Raw genomic sequence first — 24,395 nt, 5'->3', positions numbered from 1 at the left:
GCAAAGTTAGTCGGGCGCGACGGGGAGTAGACTCTTGCACTTCGGCTCCGGATCGGCAAGCGTTGCGGGCGTTCTGCGCGTGCGCCGATTCATGCTTCTGCGAGACCGTTTCGCCAGGCCTATACCGGGATGGACGAACACGATCGTTAAACGCGCTACCGTTCACGTGACAGCACGCGCGAACGACCAGGCGTTAGTGGCCAGCATGGGGCGAACACATTCGCTCGCTATGCGGTCGCGGTGAGTCGGACTTCCTATATTTGCCGCGCACCCATCGGCATGTTCTATAGATAACTCACCCGCAGTGGTTGCTCAGTGGCTGTGGTGTTGGGCTGCTGAGCACGAGGTCGCGGGATCGAATCCCGGCCACGGCGGCCGCATTTCGATGGGGGCGAAAGCACCCGTGTACTTAGATTTAAGCGCAGGTCAAAGAACCCCAGGTGATCGAAATTTCCGGAGTAGCCCCTCTACGGCGTGCCTAATGCTCAGGAAGTGGTTTTGGCACGTAAAACCCCATAATTTTTTATCGATAATTCGGTTGGCCATAGGATAAATGCCCTTGTGATTGTCCACACTACTGTGCTGTCGTTCCTTTGTCCAAATGCCCTTGTGATTGTCTACACTACTGTGTTGTCGTTCCTTTGTCCCAAGAGCATGAGTGAGACTCCTCGAGATAGATAATCTAAAGTTACTGTATAGGCTACCTTTGGTAGCATACAGTAACGCTGGCAGGAAACGCTATGCATTAAGGTGGGCTGCCTTCGTGCATAGCGTTCGCCGGCAGCGTTTCTCGGTAAACAATGCGGTTACATACGCTGCAGTTTCCGGGAAGCGCGAGAAACAGTCAGGGATCTTTGGATGCTATCGCTTTCCACTATTAGGACAAAGCTTAAGCGTCCTCCAAATTTTTCTTGCTTACACGGGATCTAGCATCCGGAAAACGTATCATACGATCGCAGTTTAGCCACGTACTGAACGTCGATGCCGTAACATGTGTTTTCCGGGAACGTACAGATCTGAAAATATAAACGTAACTCTATTCGGTCATTTTTTTCAACGTCTCGATTGTAAATGTTGGCGCCGGGAAAACGTATGTGACGCGAACATATCAACGATGTTCTACGGTATTTATATAGGTTCTCAGAAAAGAGGCCCCTTTTTTTTTTGCGATACCATTATATGGACACTCCAGGTAAATTACGCCGCTGCTGCAAGGTTCAGTATAAAGTCCAACTGCGATAAACCACGGCCGCACCCCGTATGCTGTAGGTGCGAGGGAAAGCACTATCACTATGCAACATGCTACTTAAATGCTTCAGTATTTTTTGAGGCAGTGTAGAAAGGAGCTTACATTCCTAAGTGTTTCACATGAGAAACAACATCAAGTACACAACTTTTTGCTTAAAGGAACGTTTTCCTACAATGGTGCAAAATAAGCATGATAGTTTAAAAGAACAATGGGGAACACACCAGGTTCCTCTGGGGAAGTGCATGCATATAGTTCAGTCTCTTGTCCAGTCAGGTCCAACAAACATTGCTGCAAGACAAATACTCTAGATGAGAATGCTCCGATGCCGTTGAGCTAGGCTATGCAGACACTGGTGCCATTTCTTGCAACCTATACATACGCAGTCATCTGCACAAGGTGCTTTAAATTAAAAGGCACAACGCAGTGATGTCCAACACTTGTAGATTTATTGTTTTCACTAGTGGGGGGCTTCGAAATGAAAGGCACAACAATATTAGGTTTGCAAGATCATGACGAGTCAACACGTTTCGAGTGAGAAAGAAAAACAGATAAGATGAAGAGGAGATAGAGGCCCCCAGCCAGAAGGAAGAGTGGGTACACAAGCAGACGAACACACAACATGGTCCCCCGTATTCTGAACTAGTCAACGGTGTATAAGAGAATGCCATAAATAGAGTAGAGCAGCACAAAGTTGTGCGACTATTTACAAGGAACACTAAAGACATCCGCAAAAAAATACTAACAAAAAATTGGCCTCTACTCCTTCGCATTTTAAAAAAAGACACACTACCCAATCTTGTCACTGACGAAGGAACACTGCTGCTTGCATTAAATGCAAAAACCATCCTTGTTTTTTTATTATGTATAATAAATTAACAAAGGATGCAAAGAGTCCCCTCTGAAACTGAACACAAGACTCTGTCCTTAAAAAAAAAAGAAAGAACTAAAAAATGTGCGCACCGGTAACATGGCGGGAAGGTTTAAAAAAAAAATAAAGAAGGAAGTTGTAAAAGGAGGGGGCGGGGAGGTAATGTACAAGCAACACTGTGGCAGCGGCCTTTTCTCCCCTCCCAACAGACCAGTCTACTACAGCAACACCGTGCTCATTGCATGAAGCATGTGTGTGTCTGTGTGCGCATAGTTTTTCCTAAAGCCCCTCCCTCCCCCACAGTTTCCAACATTGCCACGCAAATGGCAGCTATCACAGTTCAGTCACTTGCACAATGGAACGGGCAAGAGGTGGGGGAGGGGGGGGCGGTCCTGGTGGAGAGAAGTGTCTCTTCTGTACAACACAGTCCTATGTACACAACACGCGCAGTCGCGCCAGAGTTCCAAAATGGTCGCGTGGATGTGCGCGTGCAGCTCCTGTGCAAGTGGAAACGACGCTTGGAGGAAGTGGGTCACAGTGATGCAGTTTCTTTTCGCTCTTTGCCGGTGCTCTTGCCGGACGGGCCTAGCAGCTTCACGTGGACTTGGAGGCCCGCACCGAGATGTCGTACAGCATGTCGATGTCGTTCTGGTAGAATTGCTGGATCTTCTTGCGGCGGATTTTGTAGGCGGCTGTGACTAGCCCGGTGTCTGGCTGCCAGTCCTCACGGCACAGCTTCAGCTTCGTTGGAATCTCCATCTTCTGCAGGTTGGCTGCAGGAGGAACAAAAAAGAACGATTTTTTATAATTTTCTTTGCTCTGCAGAACCTTTGCCAACGTTCATACTACTTTCCCCAAACACCATAGAACCTCGTTGACAGGATACTGTTACATACGATTTCTCTGTGCCAATGTTTACAACTGAGGACAAAAAATTACCGAATACAGTTACGCTTATTTTTTTCCCCGTTTATACTTTCCTGGAAAACATGATCTTTTCGGCACAGACATTCAGTACATCACCAAACTGCAATCTTATGATACATTTTCAGACCACTTGGTATCCCGTGTAAAGCAGAAAATGTGCAAGACGGGCGCCATTGAGAACAGTATACAGTTGAACCCACTTATAATGATGCCTGTTTGAACAATATATTGGTTATAACAATGAGAAGCTGCTGCAACGTGAACTTTTTGTATGTTTTCCACGATGAAATAACCCGCTTACTTCAATGCCCTGATGCCGCATTATCAGTTACCTATGAAGTCTGGCTGCTGGGTGTCAGATGAAAGGCAGTGAAATGTGAAATCATTGAAGAAAAAAAGAAATGAGAAATTCGAGCCCCTGCACGATGGGCCGCTGCTCCAACAGCAGCCGCGCGCTTGTTTTCCAGGCATCTCCGCGCAGCTTTTTTGTCACCAATTCTGCCCCTCCGAACACAAACGGGCTGCGCCTATAGCTCTACGTCGCCCCACCCTCCAAAACACAAATGGACCACGCCAACTGCATCGCAAGCAGATCACTCGCATGTTGCTCGCTGGCTCCTCATTAAGTGCAGTTCTGCAAACAGCTTACCGCTCGCGTTCGTTCTTGTTGGTTGTGTTGAAGTCGTTCCTAGCCACGTGGTTTCTCAACTTCGCTCGACTCGCCACTGAAACGAAAGGTGGCTGATCTGCCCGCTGATTTGTTGGCAATGCACGACGTTGCCAGTGCAAAGAAAGCGCACAGCTATAGATTTGGAAACTAAGTGCTCCTAACCGATGAGACGATCGTCGTGAATGTGCCTGCATAGGATGGCGATGACAGCAGCGATGATGCGGTAGGGCAGGCTGCCTCAACGTTGTCCTCGCAGGAGGCCTGGCATGATTCAGATCCTCCGAGGCTCTGTTTTCGTGAGGAACCTTCCACTGCACTACGTGGAGCGCTTGGATGCCTTGGAGAACGATGTCGACAAGCTTTGCGTAAAGGATGCATGGCTAACAGACAAGCTTTTCTTGTGCAAGCCAGTGAGAAGTACGTGGCGAGATGCTTGGGGCGATCTCTCCTCAGTGTTTCTTGTGGATTTCTCAAGCTGACAGGCTGCCGTGGCAGCCTTCTCGCAATTTTTAAAAGTGACGCCTCGGCGATGCTCGCATATCGCTTGCCACCCGTGACACCTATTTGCAGTCGTTATAGCAGTGTCATTCTTTAATGCTGACAGCCGCAGCTTGTTACATGCGATTGGAGTGCCCAGGAAGCAGTTAAGCGAGTGAACATGATCAGCAGCTGGGCGGAGGTAGGTGGTGGGGAGGGGCACTGGCCTCCCTGCCTATATAGCTTTCTCATATCAGCTCTGCCATCCCCTTATGTTGATTTTTTCATGCAACCCGGTTATAACAATGCAATTTTTGTGGCACTTGAATGTCATTATAGGGCAAGATATAGTCCGGCGTAACGCGCGCGCGCGCGGCCACGCGCGTCGCGGTTAAGCGACGTCGGTGAAAAACGCGCACTCTACAGTTCGGCGTCACGGCGTAGCCGGCGTGCCCAGGCGCGCTTGGCGAACTCAACGCCGCCGGCGCGGAGATAGAGCATGTTCTATTTCACGCGGCTGACGCTAGACCAGAATGCACTGCGCGCTGTAGCGGCAGCGAGCAGAAGACAGAATGGCGGCCTGCGGTGTGCGTACTGACAGTGCGCCTCTGGTTTTTTCAACGTCCGTGTGTGATGACAGCGCGAGTGAGGGCGCCTGCTTGAAGCGATTAGCAACCATCCATGTGTATACGATGTGAAACGCATGGACCACCGCGACACAGAGCGGAAGAACCACGCGTAGGAAGCTATACGAAAGCAGTGTGGTCTCCCCACAGGTAAGCTGCATTTCGCAGCTCCTGTACTAGCTGGTGGTAGTCGCCGAGTTGAGGGCGTTTGTCGAATAGCTTTCGTATGTACATGGTCCGCTTGCTTTTTTGACGTAGCCGACGTACTAGCATTATGAGTGCGATGTTCTGGCTTCCAGGACAAGTTATAGCCATGCCGCAAAAGTTTTTGTTTTATGCGCGCGCTACCCGAACGGCGCGCTATTCGCCGCAGCCGTTAAGTTGCGCTCCCGGACGCAGAGATGGCGCCAGCATCGCGCTGCGCGCGCACGCCGAACTGTAGAGGAAGCAAATTTCTTGCACCCCTGGCGTCGCTAGCGCAGCGTATCCGACTTAGCATGCCGCGGCTTGGCGCGCCGAGAACGCTGGACTATATCTTGGCCTTATAAGTGGGTTCGACTGTACAGCCGTCCACCGTGGCAGCTTCAACGCAATACTCGCTTGCCGTCTCATGTGAGAATGTTGGTGCAGTTAGTTTCTTGTTCTGGTACCAGCAAATCTTTACCGTGGCTGTCGCACTCTGCATTTACAGCTATTGCCGCCAACCCTATTGCGATAAGATCTTCGCCTATCTGTTTCACAGCGCATGGTGCCGTTGAAAGTGTACTGAATGCTTTTAATAGGCGATCGCCCATACGCACCGCCATTCTCTACGACAGAAGGTGGGAATTGAGCATCATGTTCCACTCCGGCTACATCGTATCTCAACACTGCCCACGAGCTTGATTTCCGTTAAGTTTCTGGTGCAATAGAAAATCAACAAAGTGCGTCTCGGGTCGCTCGGGCCCAACGAGCAATTATTGGGCACGCCAAAACCTCCTACAAGGCCGAATTCGAGGAGTGCAAATGTAAGCTTCTTCAAGACATAAAAACAGATATGCTGTGCACGTATTGTGCTGCAGCAATCTGCACAACGCTTTGCATTACGTACTTGAGTCTACAAATTCTTTAGCGACTTTGAATCGTACTTTGAACTACGAATGCGGTTCTACTGTGCAGTTGCACTTCATGTTTAATGAGCTGCTTATTGTAGAATGCATTGATGGAAGTGCGAAATGCTCAGTGCCACGAAACAGCTCCATTAAAGTCGAACTGAACCTCAAGACTGTTCAACACTGACTCGTCATGAATATATTGATTGGAGGCCTCAAGCCCACATAACAGGGTACCACTTCACATGGATATACAAACTGAGGGAAGTTTGCCACAATGTTAAATTCATTTTGCAGCATATTAGACAGCATAGCTAGTAAAGGAACACAAGTCTGATGCGTGAAAAGAATTTAACAAAACATTCAAGGTTATCACTTCATATCACAATGTTATTAGGAAGGTATGCCTGCATTTGTAACACTGATCAGCAAGCTCCCGCAGTTTCATGCGATTTCTAGCATGATGGCTCAAGGTAACGACATTCGTCGATGCCAACACTTTCACGGCCCAGCCCGCCAATTCACCAAGGTTTTCAATGCAAGAACAGTGTCGATGTGGCATTTCTGATGAAATTAAAATGTGATGAAAGTGATCAATGAATGCGACCAACTTGGAACAGATACACGCCAGACCTTTCACGTATTTCACGGTGTATGAAGCTAGAACAATGCTTCAGGAGTGCTGCGGGCTTGGGACAAACTAAACTGCTTGTAGATGGTGCCAACATTCATCACACGAACAATGCAAGGTCTTACAATAGCGTCCAGTTAATAGCTTAAAACGTTGCCGTGCATTTGCACTGACCATGGCAAATAGTGGGGCTGAAGCGAGCTGGGTTTGCCAAGAGCTCTAACAAGAGCTACCTGCAAAGCACAGCAAATTGTAACACTTGTGGCAAGTGGTACACAGTCAAATCTCGATATAACGAATCCCGTGGGACTGCAGAAAATCTTTCGTTAATCGGAGAGGTCGTAGTGAAAGCCCCAAAATTAACCACTCCTCCCATCATCCCATCACTTCGTAAGTTGTCACCATTTGAGCTATCCATGGAAACGATGCTGTTGGCTCTCGGCTCGCGCTGTTGGTATTTTCCAGAGATTCTGCCACCACACACCACTTAAGCACTGCAAGCAACGTGCATAGTGCAGATGCCAACGCCGAGAAAACTGCTGACAAAAAGGAAGCTCCATGTCGCTTCAGAAGTGACATGTTGCTTGCTTGTTTGTTTTCACATTCCTTGCCGTGGACACTGCAACAGTCTCACTTGAGGCGGGCACCCAAACTATCGAACTTTACTAACCGCGTTGAGGAGTTTTGCGGTCGCCAGCAATTTGACCTTCATTTGACCGCAGCTGCGCCGTAGCCTGGGGAATGCATCACGTGACTGGCCGTGCTGAGCTCCGTCATCGCCACTAGCTAGGCACATGCTCTCTGCAAGCTGGGTCGCCACCCGACCATGCGACTTGCTGCGCGCCTAGCCATGAGGAGTGCCGCGCTTGCCTAGTCAGTGCGAGCTTAGCCATGGCCGAGAGGGAGGCCGAGAGGGAGGCCGGGCCGGCTTTGAGCCGTCATTGCCAAGCGGCGTCTGACCGCCCCGCGGTTATCGCCCAGCGAGCATGCTTCACTTGAGAGGGTCCGGAATGAAACAGGCATCGCACCGTCGGGATCAACGTAGCGACTGAGTTTGCGCCCTGTCTGTTTGTGCTTCGACGCTGCACATGTTCGCAGCGTCTCTTTGCATGTCCAGCACTTGCGCTTTCCCTGTGGCACAACAGGCGTTGCACCGGCAAACGGTTTGTGTGTGTATCCAAGCCTAATCACAGTCGTGTCTAGCGACCTAGGCACAGTCGTCATACCTGGCTTAACAATGATTGTATACCCAAGTATAATAATTGCAGCTAAATTATAGTTAACCAAGTGAAAAAGACTTAACCAGGCTAAACCAAGCTATTGCTTTGCAGATCCAGGGTTAGCTGAGCTAAGCCGCAGCCATTCTTCCAAAGCAGAAGCGCACGTAAACACACCATCCGGAAAGTGTAAAGTGCGACCATGTGGCATCCCCACAAGTACAGAGGTTACATTTCTCCACGCGCATAGCTAGCATGGCCACAGAAATAAGAGCGAAAGAAGGAAGAGATGTGCCTCTGTCACAAGGCGACAGTTGTCTGGCCGGAGCATGCGCTCGCAAAACCCAACGCGTCGTCGCCTCCGGAATAGGTATTTTCTTTTACCGAGTGCCGTCTCAGGATTTCTAAGGCGCCACTTTCTGTGCCTTGTCTGCTAGCCAACTGTTTCAGATGCCGTCGAAGATACACAGAAATCGAAGAATATCCCTAGATTTCGGACTATTAGTTCGTTGTATCGAGGCGTTAATATTCTGAAGTGTTCGGTATTCTGAAGTTCGTAGTACAGAAATAGTTTTTACATTGAAACCATAAGAAGTCATCTGGGGATTTCTTAAAAGTTTGTTAACTTGGTTAATGTGGTGTTCGTAGTAACAAGATTTCACTTTATTGCAGCTGGAGGTACATGGCTGTTTAAAGTAGTGTGAGCACACTTTTCCTGCTCCTACTCCTTCACACTCCTTGCAACAAAAATTCATGCGTGCACACTATAAAGCGCCACTTTACGACTGCTGGGCTTACCTTTGCGGGCGTACGAGATGATGGCCTCGGCAGCCGCGTTCACCACCACAGGGTCGTTGCAGAGCTGGTCGAAGGTCAGGTGGCCACGGCCCAGCTTGTCAGCAAGCATCTGCAGCTGTTTGGGGTTGGGCGCCACTAGCGCAACCAGGTATGTGTGGAACGAGTTTCCGTACACACAAAGGTTGTCAATCAGAGGGCAAGTCTTGAGCTCTGTCTCCACCTTGCCCAACGAGATGTACTCTCCGAACTGGAGCTTCACCAGGTCCTTCTTGCGATCTTTAGGAATATAGAAAAAGGAGGAAAATTCAGGCACTGAAGTTGGGGAACTCGATACATATTTGATGTTTTACAACAATAACATCAAGCTTTACAAAAACAGTGTTGAATGAAAAAGATTTGCTAGATAATAGTCTTAACATGCATCCGCACATGCACACACGTACACGCACGCGCAAGACATACTGGATTTACCATACAGTGCCACATGTAAATAGAACTTATCTTTGCATAAGCATTCCAAATTAAGAAGGTTGACCTATAAGCGTACTTGTCCAAGATACTGGTGTGGAACAGACTTCCCATGTGGCTGCAACGCATGCTTTAGCATTATTGGATTTATTTCAAAGTGAGCTCTAGTCAGGTTCTAGCAAATTATCCAAAGAATATGTAGACGGGTGTCACTATTCATCTGTTCACAATGTGTGTGGTGTGGGCATAAGAGCGATTTCAGCACCTCTAGAAACACGAATCAGGTGCACGAGGTGCATCTTTTTTTTTAGCCACTGTGGGGCAGATAGCCATGGGCATGCAATGCAGGCTGCCAGCATCGACAATGTGTTCGTGAAGCGTCTCCATTATTTCAACACCTCTAGCGACTACATTTCTGAAGGACAGCATTGGCATCTATACGTGCACTATCACTGGGATTAGCATGGCAATTAGCAACAAGAGCTAAAGCTTGTCAAATAGCATTTCAGAAGTCGCTGTTCTAGCAGCTTGATTTTCTATTTTCAGGGCTAGAGCTGGAGAATTGACTTCTACGCAACAATAACAGTAGCTTTCACAGTATGGGCACCACCCCTGCTTCATTAAAGCCCTGGTGCCCAGAATAAGTGCCTGCCCAATAGAGCTAAGCTATTCTTTTAGACACTGCTAAATACCAGTGGCACTGTCACAGAAGGGAAGATGTAGCTCCCATACAAGCTGCAAGTGCAGCTATTCGTTGCCCAAGAAATGCTTGCTCACCAATGATTTTGACCGTTCCATCAGGGTACATCTCTCCGATGTCACCTGTGTAGAACCAGCGGATGCCATCTTCTTCCCGGTAGCACTCGTTTGTGAGCGACTCATTCTTGTAGTAGCCCTTGGTGATGCAGGGTCCCCCAACTAGGATTTCGCCCCGCGGGTATGGTTTGTCTGTCACATGGTAGTTGGCCTCGTCCCAGTCAACAAGCTTGATGTAGCAGCCCACCAGGGGCGCTCCCACACGGCCAAAGCTCATGTCGTCCACTGAAACAAGAAAATTGCATTTGTAAACGAACGATATTTTGAGTATCCTATGCACCGTGTATATCGCATTCCATGAAGTCTGATAAGGCAGCCCTATTGGGAGGCTATGTTTTCTAGTTCGAGCTGATAAAACACAAAAGGCTAGCTTTAAGAGGCAATATCAAAAGTCAACACTTCCAGATAGGCTTACCCACATGTATTGTGTAGCCTTTATATTTTTTTCTGTCCACTTAACAGCTTGAACACGGCCTTTTCGCCTAAACCATCTATGGTGCAACAGCAGCACCAGCTCCATTAAGCGCCACGTGCTACTACTACTTGTAAGTGCTGGATGCAGCTATGCATGGGCCATGGCAAATAATCGACACACAGCTTCAATTAATATGTGACCTACAGACACAAAATACTTGGGTTGTTGGTTATCAGAATGAACACTCACAATCCATGATGGTGGCACCAGCAGCTGTCTCAGTGAGGCCATATCCCTGCACGACGTAGCAGTCAAGGCAGGCCTGGATGAACTCATGCGTGTCAGCCGAGAGTGGTGCAGAGCCCGTGGCAATCACTTTCACTCGGCCACCAAGCAAGGCCCGCATCTTGCTGAACACTAGCCTACCAAACAGATGGAAGCAAGAAAGGAACGAGATACTGAATTACACGAGCATCTTGATGCGACAGGTGAAAACAGCAAAATGAGATAGTGAGTTACATGAGCGCGTGTAAACTTACAGTAGCACAAAGTGAAAGTACTCAACACAGCAACACAGTTCCCAGCCAACACACGGCTCATATTACACTCTACGAATACTTGCAAAGGCATATTCCCACTTGTGTAGTAAGCTTTTGCAGCAGCATTGAAACAATATGCACAAAACCGTCTTCCTGGAGGCTGGCTTAGTACGAGAGAGTGGGCTTGCAAACACTAAAATGCGTTAAACTTGCGGGAAGCCCTACAATGGCAGCAATGAAGGCATAATTCTGCAGCTTTTTTTTCAAGCTTTAATGTTGCATCCAATAATGCGTTTTGTAAAAGTGAACTTTTGGTAGTGCAATATTGACTCGTTGCAAGTCTGTTGGACAATTCAGATAGCTCAGGCAGCTAAGAAAGCCCGAGCTATCTCAATTGTCCAACAGACTCGCAACTTAGTTTGCTGGAGGAGCCTTTAGCTATGTACCATGACCTACATAAGCTATCACAGGATCCAAGGTTGAGGGTATAAAGCTAATGAGCTCACCAAGGAATGAAAATAAGCCTGCTGTCTAATAACCAACACCCCTGACACACGGGCAAAAGAAAGACCGTCGCAGTAAACCCCTTTAGTTATTCTGAAGGACCTTTTGCAGAAAGGAGTTGTGCTGATGACACACGGCACTGCACTAACTTCCTTAGGTGGTTTCTCAAATGAACGCCGCAAGAAAAATAGTGCCGATTGTTAAAGCAGCAAGAGAGAAAACATTTTTAAAAAGCTGCGTATTAAGATTGCAATTAGCTACTGTAGAACCCAAACAATTTTTTTAGTTAAATGGCTTAGAATGCACATACAGTCGCCGACCGATTTTCCGGACTCCAAAAATTCGGACATGCTCGATTATTCGGTCTGCTTCGCGGCACCGCCATACTCCCAATAGACCATAATGTATAACAACTGCCGAAAGTTCGGACACCTTCCAACACCTCGTCCGATTTTTCGGACACTCCTTGAGCCAACTCGATCGAGAGCACCATGCACCGACTCTGACCGGTGCGTGGTTCGGCTTGCTGAACGCCATTTTTGTTTTGAACGGAGCCTCCTTGCTGCCCCACGAAGTGGCGCTACTGCAAATCGCCGCTCATCATCATCGTTTCTGGCTGGTTCGATAGAGTGGCTCTACAGCAGTTCCGGTTTCAGCTTAGTAAGCCATGTCAAGACAATCCAGCAGCTGATTTGTTTCTTCGCGCACGACGCTGCGAGTAGGCCACGTTTATCGTTTGTGCGACTGGTGTCGGCATGGCGGTGTTTGCTTTGTGCGCTGTGTCGAGGTTCCGGTGATGCAACGCGGCATACAGAAACATCGCTTCAAGTGTCTAATGGCGCCGACAGTGCCCGCGCAGACTGCGCTGGGGAATGCCGGCAAGCGGGTGCCGGGAGGCCTAAGATTTGTCGCCTTCCGATGTGCTCCCTACCGATGCGGAAAATGTTCTGCCGAGACCTGCGCAGTGGTTGCATTGCCATTCCGGACACCGTTTCATTTGACAGTTTCACAGGAGCTGATACTGCTGTACTGACATGCGCACAACTCGACAACGGCGAGATCATTCATCAGGCTTCTGCTGCACCGCCAGACGATGACTCTTGAGTCGTAAGATGACGCACCATGTGCTACGCTGCCGTCGCATGCGGAGCGTGTACATGCAGTGACTGTGCTCTCAGCGGCCTTCAGAGACCGTACAACCCTCTCCGACATTCATGTTTATCCACCAATTGCGCGTAAACGGAACAGCGTGCAACGGCGCATTCACAATTTCTTCAAGCTTACTGCCGAGCCCAAATAAGTGCGTGGAAATAAAGGATTTCATTTTTTTTTCTTAATCTGCTTTTTCGGACACCTGTTTATTCTGACATTTCCGCAGTCCCCGCGAGGTCCGAATAAACGGTCAGCGACTGTATTAGTTTATTTTATCTGCGTTTTTGCGCTCTTAGCAATTTAAATTGGTCCCACAACTATGTAGAGTCAATGTTTTGCTGTCATGTTTGCTGTGCATGCTGTTTATTCTGGCGTTGCCCAGGTTTTTGTTCTCCCTTCCTTTGTGCATGCAGGCGTAACAGATTTTATTCAATGTGTTATTCACACAATTGTGATAGCATGACAGAACTGCGCAGTTGCATCATGGCTCAGCGAAACGCTAGCGATGGAGCAAGAGTTGAGGTCCCTCCGACACTTGTTGCTCTTAGATCTCTTGAAGATGAGAAAAACGCAGCCAAGGCAAAAGTGGAAAACATCAAACGTCAACTCATCATGAACAGCTCCATGTCGACTGCTTCGGCACTGTACCCTCTAGCCACTAACCGCTGCAGGAGGGCCTACGTGTGCAACGAACGATGGTTTCATTATGCTAACACACCAAAGATGACGCAGCAAATGACACTGCCAGAATTCAACAAGGCGGCACTAGCGACGCGATGCGCGTGTTTGAGAGTATAGCTAGAGGAAATCTTCACTGTTCAACAAATCAGATTACCGCTAAAAAAACATTTTCGCAAGGTGAAAAAATATACTTATGGGGCACCGTAGTTGTGTGGCAGGTTTCCTTCTATTGACAAGTTGTGTGCACGCTGTGTGGACATGCAGCGCATGTAAATACATCGGACATGTAACACCTTCATCGGACATGTAACACCTTTTACCTCGAAAAAAGATGTGCGACCTCCTTTTCCTCAAAGGTACTTTAGTGGGAGGGAGATACTCCTTTGTCATGTGTCACTGCGCTTGAACGCTTTCCGGTAGATGTCCCCTTACCTAAAGGACTTTAGAGTGCCAGTGCGTCAGGGGTATAAAACCATTGAAGCCATGTTAAAGAGCGTGCTGCCTCACTTGTTCAGCAGTGGTGTGTTGAAGCCAAGTCGAAGCCAGAATGCCTTGTAGGTGATGAGGTACTCGAAGAAGCGCCGGAAAAAAGGTCCTTTCACAGACGCCACTTCTGTGATGCTCTTGCGAATTCGATCCAGAATTAGCTGCAGGGGAAGGAAAGAAGCACAATGCTTAGGTCAGTTGCAAAACACGTCCAAAGAGCAGCAATGTTGTCCTCCTTAATTAAGCATTCACAAAAGCAATAGCCCAAATGCGGTGCTCGCAAGTATCCTCGCAGATAATCCCGCCTGTCTGCAAATTAGGATTTGGTTTTTAGTTTGAAAGTTGTGGCTGGTTTGAAATGCTATGGTCATGAACACTGAAATACGTATACAATAACTAGCACGAGAAGGCAATCTATCAAAACGAAGAATAAAGTAAACATCAGTTCCCCCTCTTTTGTTTAAGTTGTCATAGAAAGCCATCAAATAACCAGGAAGTTCTGTGGTCACGAGGGCCACTAGCCATGCTCTAGAATGTCTAAAATAAGGTACCCAGTTGCTTGCAGATTGGCCTCTCTTGCTACATGAAAAATAAACTCACCGGCACAGACACCATGATGGTAGGCTTTAGTAGGGATGCGTCGCCTTTGCAGCCCTTTTGAATCCCAGTGGACTGCATGAAAAAATAAAAATATTCAGAGATGAGAAACCACAATAGCTACGTTTAACCGTCTAAAGAGTGAAGCCAAGCGCACAAACAAGGTAAAGGTGCTGTGTAGCAAAGGAGGCTGAGGCCCATTTACTGACCTTGTCGGTAAGTGTGAGTGGGGACGAATAGCCGATCCTTGCTCCCAAGGCAAAAGAGAGGCACTCTGCAAGAGACCCAAGATTATGAAGCACGGAGACTGCAGGGTGCAAACAAGAGACAGTGAAATACTGACTGGTCGACTAGCCTCTGAAAGTCTTGGGGGCAGCAAGAGAACAGGGGTAGCCCCTCCCCAAGAGATAATTTAAGAACTGCATTGCATCAAGCTGGAATTTGCTAAATTTCGAGGATATCCTGCCTGTACATATTAGGTATCCTAGTAGGAAGGGTAATACATCACAACATAAATTAATACCCGTTGCTACAACAAAGCTGAGCTGAAAGTTATGTCATAAAAGAGACCACATAAAAGCTTATATTGCAGGCTCTGCACAGCGAACCACTTTGTCGCAACAGCAATGCACGACTCACCAGCTGCCAGCTCGAGGACGTGTGCAAGAGGTAGGTAGGCGATGTAGGCATCAGTGTCACTGCAGAAGAGAAAAAGAAGATAAAATAAATCTCAAGCCTGCAGTAAAAGAAAAGCTGTAGTAAATCATTAACAAACGTCGAAGTGCTGGATGTGCTAATTCCCGTTTCTGCCAATTACACAGTTCCCGGCTACCAAAGGCCGCTAGAGTGCTAAGGTGCCCAAGCCACATGGCAACCATCATGAAGAATTGGAGCACCTGTATGGTTGCATGGCAGCAAAAATAGTCGCAAGAGCTACGCACACCACTGAGACTGAACATCCACTAATGTTTGCAACACAGAACACTTCCGCTAATATTTTTTTATTTTTCATTAAGTGTACCCTAAAATTAGCGTTTGCGAGATAATTCGAACTTGACCAGTCAGCCTCACTTATATGGTGATCCGAATAGAGACCCATTTAGTGGCAGCATGTCTTAGCGCAGCTCAGAGGACAGTGAACACATGCAATCCTTGAAAGACTAGAGCAATAACGGAAGCTCATAATGTCCAACTGCGGTATGTATTTACCCAATTCTAATGTGTGCCCGTTCCCGCCCCAGAAAATTGGGCCGACAATTGCCTGCACAGTGCAATTCAATACAACACCAAAACCGCTTTTGCAGTTTTCATATGCTTAGCCGCATAACACAGCTGCATTGCGGCGAAGCAGATTTGAGAAAACCGGCGGCCACTGTGCAACACTTATTAGACCCGTGCCCATTTTTCTTGCTGAAAGATTGTGTTATAATTCTACTTTAAGAGCTTTGATGTCACTTATATGCTAGTTTTCTATTTTGGACACATATGAAGTGGCCTGCATTTGATGCGAGGGCGTAGTAGAATCGGGCAAATACGGCCAAATGAAGCTGCAGTGTATTTTGACTGTTTCTGCATCTTGTGTAATTTTACCCACTGGATAACTTGACATATTTTTTAAGTCCCGTCAGTCGTATTAACGGAAGCTGACTATAGAAGACAATGAGAAGGAACGTGCTCTACTTCCCAACAAAGGCCTAAATTAGAAACTGACAAACAGCAAGAAATGGAAAGGCAGAAAAATGCACATGGATGAACACACACACACACACACACACACACACACACACACACACACACACACACACACACACACACACACACACACACACACACACACACACACACACACACACACACACACACACACACATGCAAGCACAGAAAAGGCATCGAAAGAGAAAGTTGCTTACACAGGTAGCATACTGAAAAAGTGGAGTGAAAGGAAAAGAAAAGCATGTTGAAAGAGAGGCAATACATATTCAATCAAGAGAGCTGAGAAACAAAGGAAAGCCATTAGATAGCAAACAATAAACAACAAAAATGGTGAGTACGCCACTGCTGAACAGGAATCAACAGGCTTGCTAGAGCGAAGACAGAAACCTGAATGCTAGGGAGGCATGCACTTTTTAAGTGCAGTTGCTTGCTAATGGCAGCAGCTTAAAGCTGTGCGTGTATTCACGTAGACTGCAGTGCAGCGACACAAGTTCAAAGTGGTCAAACAGTGTGTGGTGGTGCAGTATTGCAAAATGTTTAACAATACCTAGATAGTACCTCCCCTGTGCTGTTCCATATGAAAGACATACAAGAAAAAAAGGAAAGTCAGATGAATGACCAAGGACATTTGGCGAATTAACTGTGCAAAACTTCTGGGTACAAAAGTGACAAAGTTGCACGGGAAGTACAATACATTGAAGAGCAAGCAAAGAAATAAAGAGACCCCCCAATTACACATACAACAGTTAAGACATGTCAATCTGGTTTGATGAACAGACTTCAGTAGTTGTAAGCCCTCACTTTACAGGCTGTTTTTTTTTATAAAATATCTCTTGGATGCAGTATTCTTGCTCAGAAAAAAAAGCTCAGAGACAGCGGACAAAAGTTATACGCAAGCATCAGCGACTACATTTTTCATCAAAAAGTGATCCGCTGTTTAATTACATTTGCCGTCAAAAAGTGATGCGCTGTTTAATTAGAGAAACTGGCAGCATTTGCACAGCCTTCCTCCACTCATGAATCAGTCATATCGAAGTTCCATGCGATGAAGTGGCATGGACATAATGAGGAACACAAATGTAGTGCAATGCTTGTGTCTATGCCTGCATTGTCTCAGCGTGCCAAACTTCGGTATGTTAAGCCCAACGAGCCAGGAAGTCGGCGAACAGATTTGGCCAAGCACAGATAGAAATCCAGGGTTTGACAGAATCCTGTCTGGGCAGCAAGAGGCACGATGAAAAAAAAAAAAAGAGAGAGGACGCTGACCAAGAAGCAAGAAAGCATTTAGTGGAAAATAAAAAATGTTCAGGCTCCCACACTGGAGCCTTTCTCACAATGAAACAGATGGGCAAGAGCAGAAGGTTATGAACACTTCAAAGGGTGGTCCAAGCTTCGCGCGTACACCTATGAAAGATTGCAGTCAGATCACCTCGTACCCCCATTATAACCTTCCGCTCTTTCGCACCTGTCTTACTCTGAGAAAGGCTCCCATGGGGAAGCCAGAACACCTTCATTTTTCACTAAATGTTGAGTTCTTGGTCAGCATTCTCTTTCTTTCATCAAACACACAGAAGTGCTTGCGGCAGCTAGACTCTGCATGCCTGGACTGCCAGAAGTCATTTCTAGACGTCGCAGTGTGTCCAGTTTGTGAAAGCCTTTTGCTGGGTTCCAGCACCTGTGAACAGTTGCCATTGCAATGCGAACTGCTGGAAGTGGCAGGCTCCACCCTATCTATACATAATTACAAATCCACTCTGTTATACAAATAATGGGGCAACAAAGAAGTTGCTGCTTGAAAAAGCAAAAAAAAAAAAAGCAAACTAACCCGACATCCTTGCAGATGACACTGAATCCCCGAGCAGTGGTGACTATGTTGCCGTGGGTGATCATGACGCCCTTTGGCACACCTGTTGAGCCGCTTGTGTACATGATAATGGCAACGTCGTCAGCCGTGGGCGTCTCGCCTCGCAGCTCTGTGTCGGCTGTGCGGCCACTCTCCTCAAGCTTGGCAAAAGGAACGAGGTGGAGGCCATTCGGTGCCACGGGTGGACCCTTGGCCACAGGGTTTTCCATGTAGATTATGTGTGTCAGCGATGGAATCTTGTGTATGATTTTCTGCAGGAAAGCCAAACAGCAAAGGGGAAATGAAAAATTACGGCACTTTCTCTAATGAAGACAGCTGCCCAAGCTTTCATAACAAATGCGAAGTCTTGGACTACATTAACAACATTAAGGAGAAGAAAGTTGGATTTAGGTGCGGAGGGAGGCGGGGAATGCTACCCATCAGCAGTGGCTGAGCAGCCTGTAGAAGCAGCTAATGGCTAGTGTTCAGAAACAAATGTTCTAATCAGCAATCGCACAGGCAGCAGTCCCTGCCACAGCTGCAGATGGCCAAAATTTAGAGTAGACTGCATCGCTGCTTCAGAGTACCTCGCTAGCAACTGCGCTGGCTAGATAATTTGTACTTCAGCCGATGAAGAGAAACTTACCGCAATCCTTGGCATGAGATCGTAGGAGGTGATAAGGTGGGTGGACTCTGTTTCATTGATGCCATGGATGATGCCATCTTCTCCGAGTGTTGCGTACAGTGTGACCACTGCAGAGAAACGTTTAATACCATCATACAAGTTGCCCAAAGGATAAACAGGTACGGACAACTTATTAGAAGAGTAATACAGCTTCATTCTGTGGTATTAGTACTGTCCGAGTAAGTTTGTACAGAGCTACCGAGATAAAATGAGTGAAAGGATCAGCAACTTGAAAATCTGCAAAAGGTAGGTGCTTTTCTAAAGAAATATGAAAAGTACTATTAAATCAGCCAGCTGATCAGCGACAAGTTAGGAAAGATGGCTTGCAAGTGTAAAATGAAATGACATGAACCTTGCAGTCAAATGCAACACTAGAATCGTGGCACACCAGGGGTACAAGTGCAACATCTCAGATTTCTAGAAACAGCAACATTCGAGTTTATTCTTGAAAGTGAGTAATCTTTTTTTTCTTAGGAATGACTGATCTAACCAATCACATGTTACAGGAAGAAAGAAAAATGGAAGGAAATACAACATTGCACTACTCGTACTGCATGAAATGCACTACGTTTGTGTAGTCATAGCAAGCTCATTCCAGATAATGAGAAGATACTGACAGTTTTCCACAATACTACAATATTATTGCAACAATTAAAGAAATTTTTGCTATGCAAGAGGTGCTTTGCTATCATGGACTTGCCTTGCATACTTGAACTGCCTACGGACTGACTGACGTGGCGATTCCTAGTATTGAAACATAAGGAAAATCTTGCACGAGGATGACACTGAACTCTCCTTCTCCCTTTTACTTTCAGCTTGAAAAGAAATTGAACTTCCTAATCAACATTCCTCTCTACTGCTACTCGCAGGCGAGTTTACCAAAAGGAAATCAAGTAAAAATTGCTTGTTTCACAGCAACTGTAACACTGCTGCTGGCGAGACAGTGGTCATGGAAGTAAGGCTGTCATGCAACATCAGCAAACCAAGATCACTGCTTTAGGAATGCACAAAAAATAAAGTAGAACCTCGTTGGCACGTTCCCACTGCGTCTGCTTTCCCAGCACCAACGTTTGCATTCGAGAACTAAAATAATGACCAAGCAGAATTGCGATATTTTTTTTGTATCGGTTCATACGTTCCTGGAAAACGCTTTTTCGGCACCAATGTCCAACACGTCGGCAAACTGCGATTGTACGATACATTTTCCGGCCACTAGATCCCGTGTAAACAAGAAAATGCGCGAGGTGCGCACGATCAAGAAGAGTATGTAGCTGTCTGCCGCGGCAAGTTCACCGCGTTACTCGCCCGCCTTTCTCACGTGCAAACACCAGCACATACTCAATTTCTCATTTTGATAACAGCAAATCTTTCCTGGCGTCGTCACAGGTGGCATTCACAGCTATCACTGCTAACCCTATTGCGATAAGCATCTTCGCCTATGTTTAACAGTGCGTGGTGCCGTCGGAAGTGTAGCGCACACTTTTAATAGGCCATAACCGAAACTCACCGCTGTTTCCTGCTGCAGACTGCGATCGTATATGTTTTCCAGCCGCTAGATCCCATGTGAACAAGAAAAGGTGCGAGGCGCACGCGATCAAAAACAGTATATAGCCGCCCATCTCACGTCAAAATGATGGGTGCGCACAGTTTCTTATTCCGGTACAAGCAAATCTCCGCCCGGGTCATCGCACGCCGCATTCATAGCTTTGCCGCCAATCCTATTGCGATAAGCGTCCATCTATCTGTTTTACAGCGTGGTGCGTAGTGCCGTTGGTAGCGTACTACACGCTTTTAGTAGACGATAATCCAAACGAGCCGCCATTCCCTGCTGCAGGTAGCGCGATGTGGGCACCACGTTTCACTTCGGCGGCATCCGATGTCACCCAATAGCTCAATTTCGTTTCGGTTTCCCGTCACCCTCTTAAAACACGATTCAAAAGTCTCCGGCCGCCGAAGCACCTCCCAGCTTGACGCGCCGGCGTTGAGTGCCGCAGCAATCCGCGCGATGCTTCAGATTACGTAGATGTCAACAACAGCGAGCCAAATCTTCGTAGTTACTTCGGATCGTACGTTTTCCTGGTTGGTACGTTTATTTTCATGGCTTTTTCCGAAACGTATGAATGAGGTTCTGCTGTATATAATGCGATAATGAATGACAGGAATGCTATCTTGATGTATGCATGCACTCATCTTCCAAATTTGCGGCAACAGAATAGTTGGAGCTGTCGTGCTGAAGATGCAAGGTTACCGTTTCGACAGTTTTTTGTACCTCAGAGTGAAACAGTGCGGACACAGGACAGAAACGCAGTGCCAACCTGGGATGTTGATGCGCAGACAGGCCTGGGCTGCCAGCATCCACTCAATGCGCGTCTCGGCCAAGATGACGACATTCTGGCGGGGACGCACACCAATTGCCATGAGGCCACGACCGATCAGGTCGATCTTCTCATCCACTTCATTGTACGACATCCACTGGTAGTCGCCCAGGACAAGCTGCGAGCAGAACACCAAGACGGTGGTACATAGTTACATTAGCTATGAACACAGACTAATTACACTTGTAAATGTAAGCATTCATGCTGATAGAGTTTCCACGATGTCTACAGCAAAAGGTTAGCGATACCTTATTATAATAAACCTGTTCTAGCAAACACCAGCAACGGTGGCCATGGAATTATGTACTAAAATTGCACTTCCTGAATGCATGCACCCCATATCAGCTACAGGTGTGCCACGGTGCATCTGAATTGACGAACAATGATAACACTGTGTATGCTGGTTAACTTTCGTTTCATTCAATAGTTGATGGGCAGCAAAACCTATTAGTTCAGTGCCGTGGCAATTTCGATGGCTCGAGCACATGGTTTTGAGTGACAGATCACGTTAAAGTGCTCTATACAGTAAGAACTCTACGATTCCAAGTTTTCCCACAATACTTTTGTTTGCATTTCCGTCCTCCCACAGTATTTCCCCAAGTACAGTGCCACTGTGTACCTCCCACTAACAAGTACTAAATAGTACTAACAGGAGAAGACATGTCTCAGCTGCCCGAACTGTACCACAAATCAGGAAAAGAAACGGCTAACTGGTCAGTGTAAGTTTCAGTAACATTTTTGATGATTATATGTTGACTTGTATGACGCAAGGGCCAGGTATGACCAAAGAGCGTCAAGACGATGTTCCATAAAATGAAAAGCTTACTTATGCGACGATGGACATGGATTTTTTAAGTGCTAATATGCAACATAGATGCAGAAGGCCCAAAACTCCAATTCCAAGTTTTCCCACAATACTTTTGCTTGCATTTCCGTCCTCCCACAGTATTTCCCCAAGTACAGTGCCACTGTGTACCTCCCACTAACAAGTACTAAATAGTACTAACAGGAGAAGACATGTCTCAGCTGCCCGAACTGTACCACAAATCAGGAAAAGAAACGGCTAACTGGTCAGTGTAAGTTTCAGTAACATTTTTGATGATGATATGTTGACTTGTATGGCGCAAGGGCCAGGTATGACCAAAGAGCGTCAAGACGATGTTCCATAAAATGAAAAGCTTACTTATGCGACGATGGACATGGATTTTTTAAGTGCTAATATGCAACATAGATGCAGAAGGCCCAAAACTCAGTGGATGTAAAATGCCTAAAAGGCATATGTACACAGAACTGTGGAACCAGTCACACTTTTAAGGAGATAGAAAGCCCACTGGCCAGCATTTGAGACAAGCTAACGAAGCTTTGAAATTGAATCTTCAAAACCGTAACGATGGCGAGACCAGAAGTGTTGCACCTCTTTGACCAAAGGTTCTTTTGTCAGGCTGTTTTCCAAATACGATCTTGCACCAAGTAGCTCAATTATTGAGCTAGATGGTCGGATGAAAATGGTTCAAAGACTAAACTTGAGGTCGTACCTTTTTGAAGACTTTTCCATCTTCCTGCTTCTCTTCACTCTCTCCAAGCACTGGGCGATGGCCAAAGCACGGCCGGTCGCCGAACGTGTGGATTGCCTTTCGTGTCAGCTCGTCCATGGTCCGCACGCCGCTGAGGCTGTCCAGCCCATTGCTGTAGGTGCGCACATACGGTGCACTGGGGTCCCCCTCGATTGCGCACTTGGCCTGGGCAGAAGAGGTCAAGAACATGAATTTGCGGCACACAAGTGCTGTCACAGCCACTGGTTAGGCCCATTATGAGACATGTAAAGAAGGGCACCGTGTACCTGCTGCAGTGCAATTGCAACAATACCACAACTGGAAAAGATGTTGAAAGGTGGAGAAAGAACTGTTTTAGGTGTTGCTTATCGAAAATGGAATTGGTCGTGACAATTGCATGCTGGCTTCACGAGGAGCACGGCAACACATGAGCAGCAATGCTGGTAATATTAAAATTGCAGCGCCCAACAATAAATTTCTTAAAAATGCTCACAGAAAAGCTATGTAAGGAACAGCATATTTCTTATGCCAGCATGTCCACAAAGTATTCGAAATGCAACTGGAGAAAGGTAGTGCTAAAGAAAAGAAAAATGTTTCCCTTAATTCACTGGTGTGAAGCGCTGACCAAAACTCTCAACAAACTACATCATTTATATCATCTAGTTTGCCCCATGGAACAGCAGTATATGTTGAAATGTGTAGTAGCTGTACTGCGCTCATGTTTAAAGGTGCCAACATGCATGCAGCTCTTTGGATCCAGTGGTGCTGCAACGCACTATGAACTTGTAGAAATGTGAACTCACAAATGCCAGGTTCTTTTTCTTCCAGTAGTCCCATGGCCTTTGGCACACGAAGTAGATTGGAAGCGTGACAACATCGTACGCAGTCACCAAGACCTTTATGAGGCCCAGGGCGATGTCCAATCCCAGGTTAGACATGTTGAAACTGCAAGAGAACCAGAGCATACTCAGTTGAAACAGTTACTCAAGGAGCGCCAGACACTAAAAGGAGGCAAGAGAGGCGCTGATCGCAGGTTAAGAAGAGAGCGCCACTTTTTATCACTCTGGGAAGATAATTGCAAGAAACAGCACATCCACAAAATGAGACAGTATCTCACAGCACCCAGCTCAAGTTGTTCCGGCTCCTTCAGAAATAGCCCTACAGAGCAAAGGTCAGTTGTCTGGCCGGACCAGCTTTCGGTGACAAGCTTGGAAGTGAGACACTTGAGATTTCTGCCAGGGCTTAAAGAACAAGATTGGGGGGGGGGGGGGGGGCATTCGAGAAGTGCGAGATACTAAAAAGGAGGTCAGATGAAAATAAAGTTACTGCAGCCCCACCAATGTGCCTTGGAAAACATGGCTGGCATGGCTCAGAAGTGCAAGATAAGATTTCCCCTCTTACTGGAGAGTTCCACAAATGGAAGCAGGGAATGCAGGATCCTGTTATCAGTGACTGAAGCTCGGAAGGCAGGCATAGTATACAACACAGATTAGGCTCTGCTTCCTGTTCAGAAGTAGTGACAGCTGCGACGAGGGGAAGGAGTGCGAAACAAAGGATGCACTTAAGAGTGAAGGGTGGGAGGCTGTTTGGACAACACAAAAACAAAGCCCGGCACGATGCGGACGACGTTGGAGACGAATTGCAATGACTGGCAGCGTCGCGACATGCTAGAACATAGTGAGAAAAATATTTTGTTCTCCCCTGCAGAAGCACTAGACCTGTGGCAGGATACAAAACCAGAGCTAACACACAGTCGCATGTACCTAAACGACTCTGCAAGGGTAGCCCTTACAAGTCCCCATCAACTAGGGTTTCTGGTGCCTTTGCAGCTGTACTCCAATGATGCCCTCCGCCAACACAAGGCCTTCAAATTTACGAAAGCACAAAATGACTACATTTCAGTATCTAGGCATGAATCCTGTATGCAAAACAAACGGCCATACTAGCAATGCGAGATATCATGTCAAACGTGACTTTTAATGAACTTCATCCTTAGCACAAATTCACAACAAAG

At 46.9% G+C, this 24,395-nt stretch overlaps 1 protein-coding gene across 2 annotated transcripts in view; it reads right to left on the bottom strand.

Moving 5' to 3' along the window:
• Positions 1–1,678: 1,678 nt before the first annotated feature.
• Acsl (Acyl-CoA synthetase long-chain) overlaps positions 1,679–24,395 on the bottom strand; it is a 55,973-nt gene continuing 33,256 nt past the window's right edge. For both annotated transcript variants that reach the window (XM_065439755.2, XM_065439745.1), the window contains 13 exons: positions 23,185–23,326; positions 22,364–22,567; positions 20,769–20,946; positions 18,415–18,521; positions 17,751–18,040; positions 14,852–14,910; positions 14,422–14,486; positions 14,216–14,287; positions 13,637–13,776; positions 10,503–10,675; positions 9,800–10,063; positions 8,555–8,830; positions 1,679–2,890 (listed from right to left, as the gene is read on the bottom strand). In XM_065439755.2, the coding sequence (XP_065295827.1) occupies positions 2,712–2,890; positions 8,555–8,830; positions 9,800–10,063; positions 10,503–10,675; positions 13,637–13,776; positions 14,216–14,287; positions 14,422–14,486; positions 14,852–14,910; positions 17,751–18,040; positions 18,415–18,521; positions 20,769–20,946; positions 22,364–22,567; positions 23,185–23,319 (2,142 nt within the window). In that variant the 5' untranslated portion in view covers positions 23,320–23,326 and the 3' untranslated portion in view covers positions 1,679–2,711. The remainder of the gene's footprint in view (positions 2,891–8,554; positions 8,831–9,799; positions 10,064–10,502; positions 10,676–13,636; positions 13,777–14,215; positions 14,288–14,421; positions 14,487–14,851; positions 14,911–17,750; positions 18,041–18,414; positions 18,522–20,768; positions 20,947–22,363; positions 22,568–23,184; positions 23,327–24,395) is intronic.

The sequence above is a fragment of the Dermacentor albipictus genome, chromosome 1 (genome assembly GCF_038994185.2).
Source record: "Dermacentor albipictus isolate Rhodes 1998 colony chromosome 1, USDA_Dalb.pri_finalv2, whole genome shotgun sequence".
Lineage (NCBI taxonomy): Eukaryota > Metazoa > Arthropoda > Arachnida > Ixodida > Ixodidae > Dermacentor > Dermacentor albipictus.
Note: the sequence above shows the minus strand (reverse complement) of the source record. Positions and strands in the feature narration are given on the sequence as shown.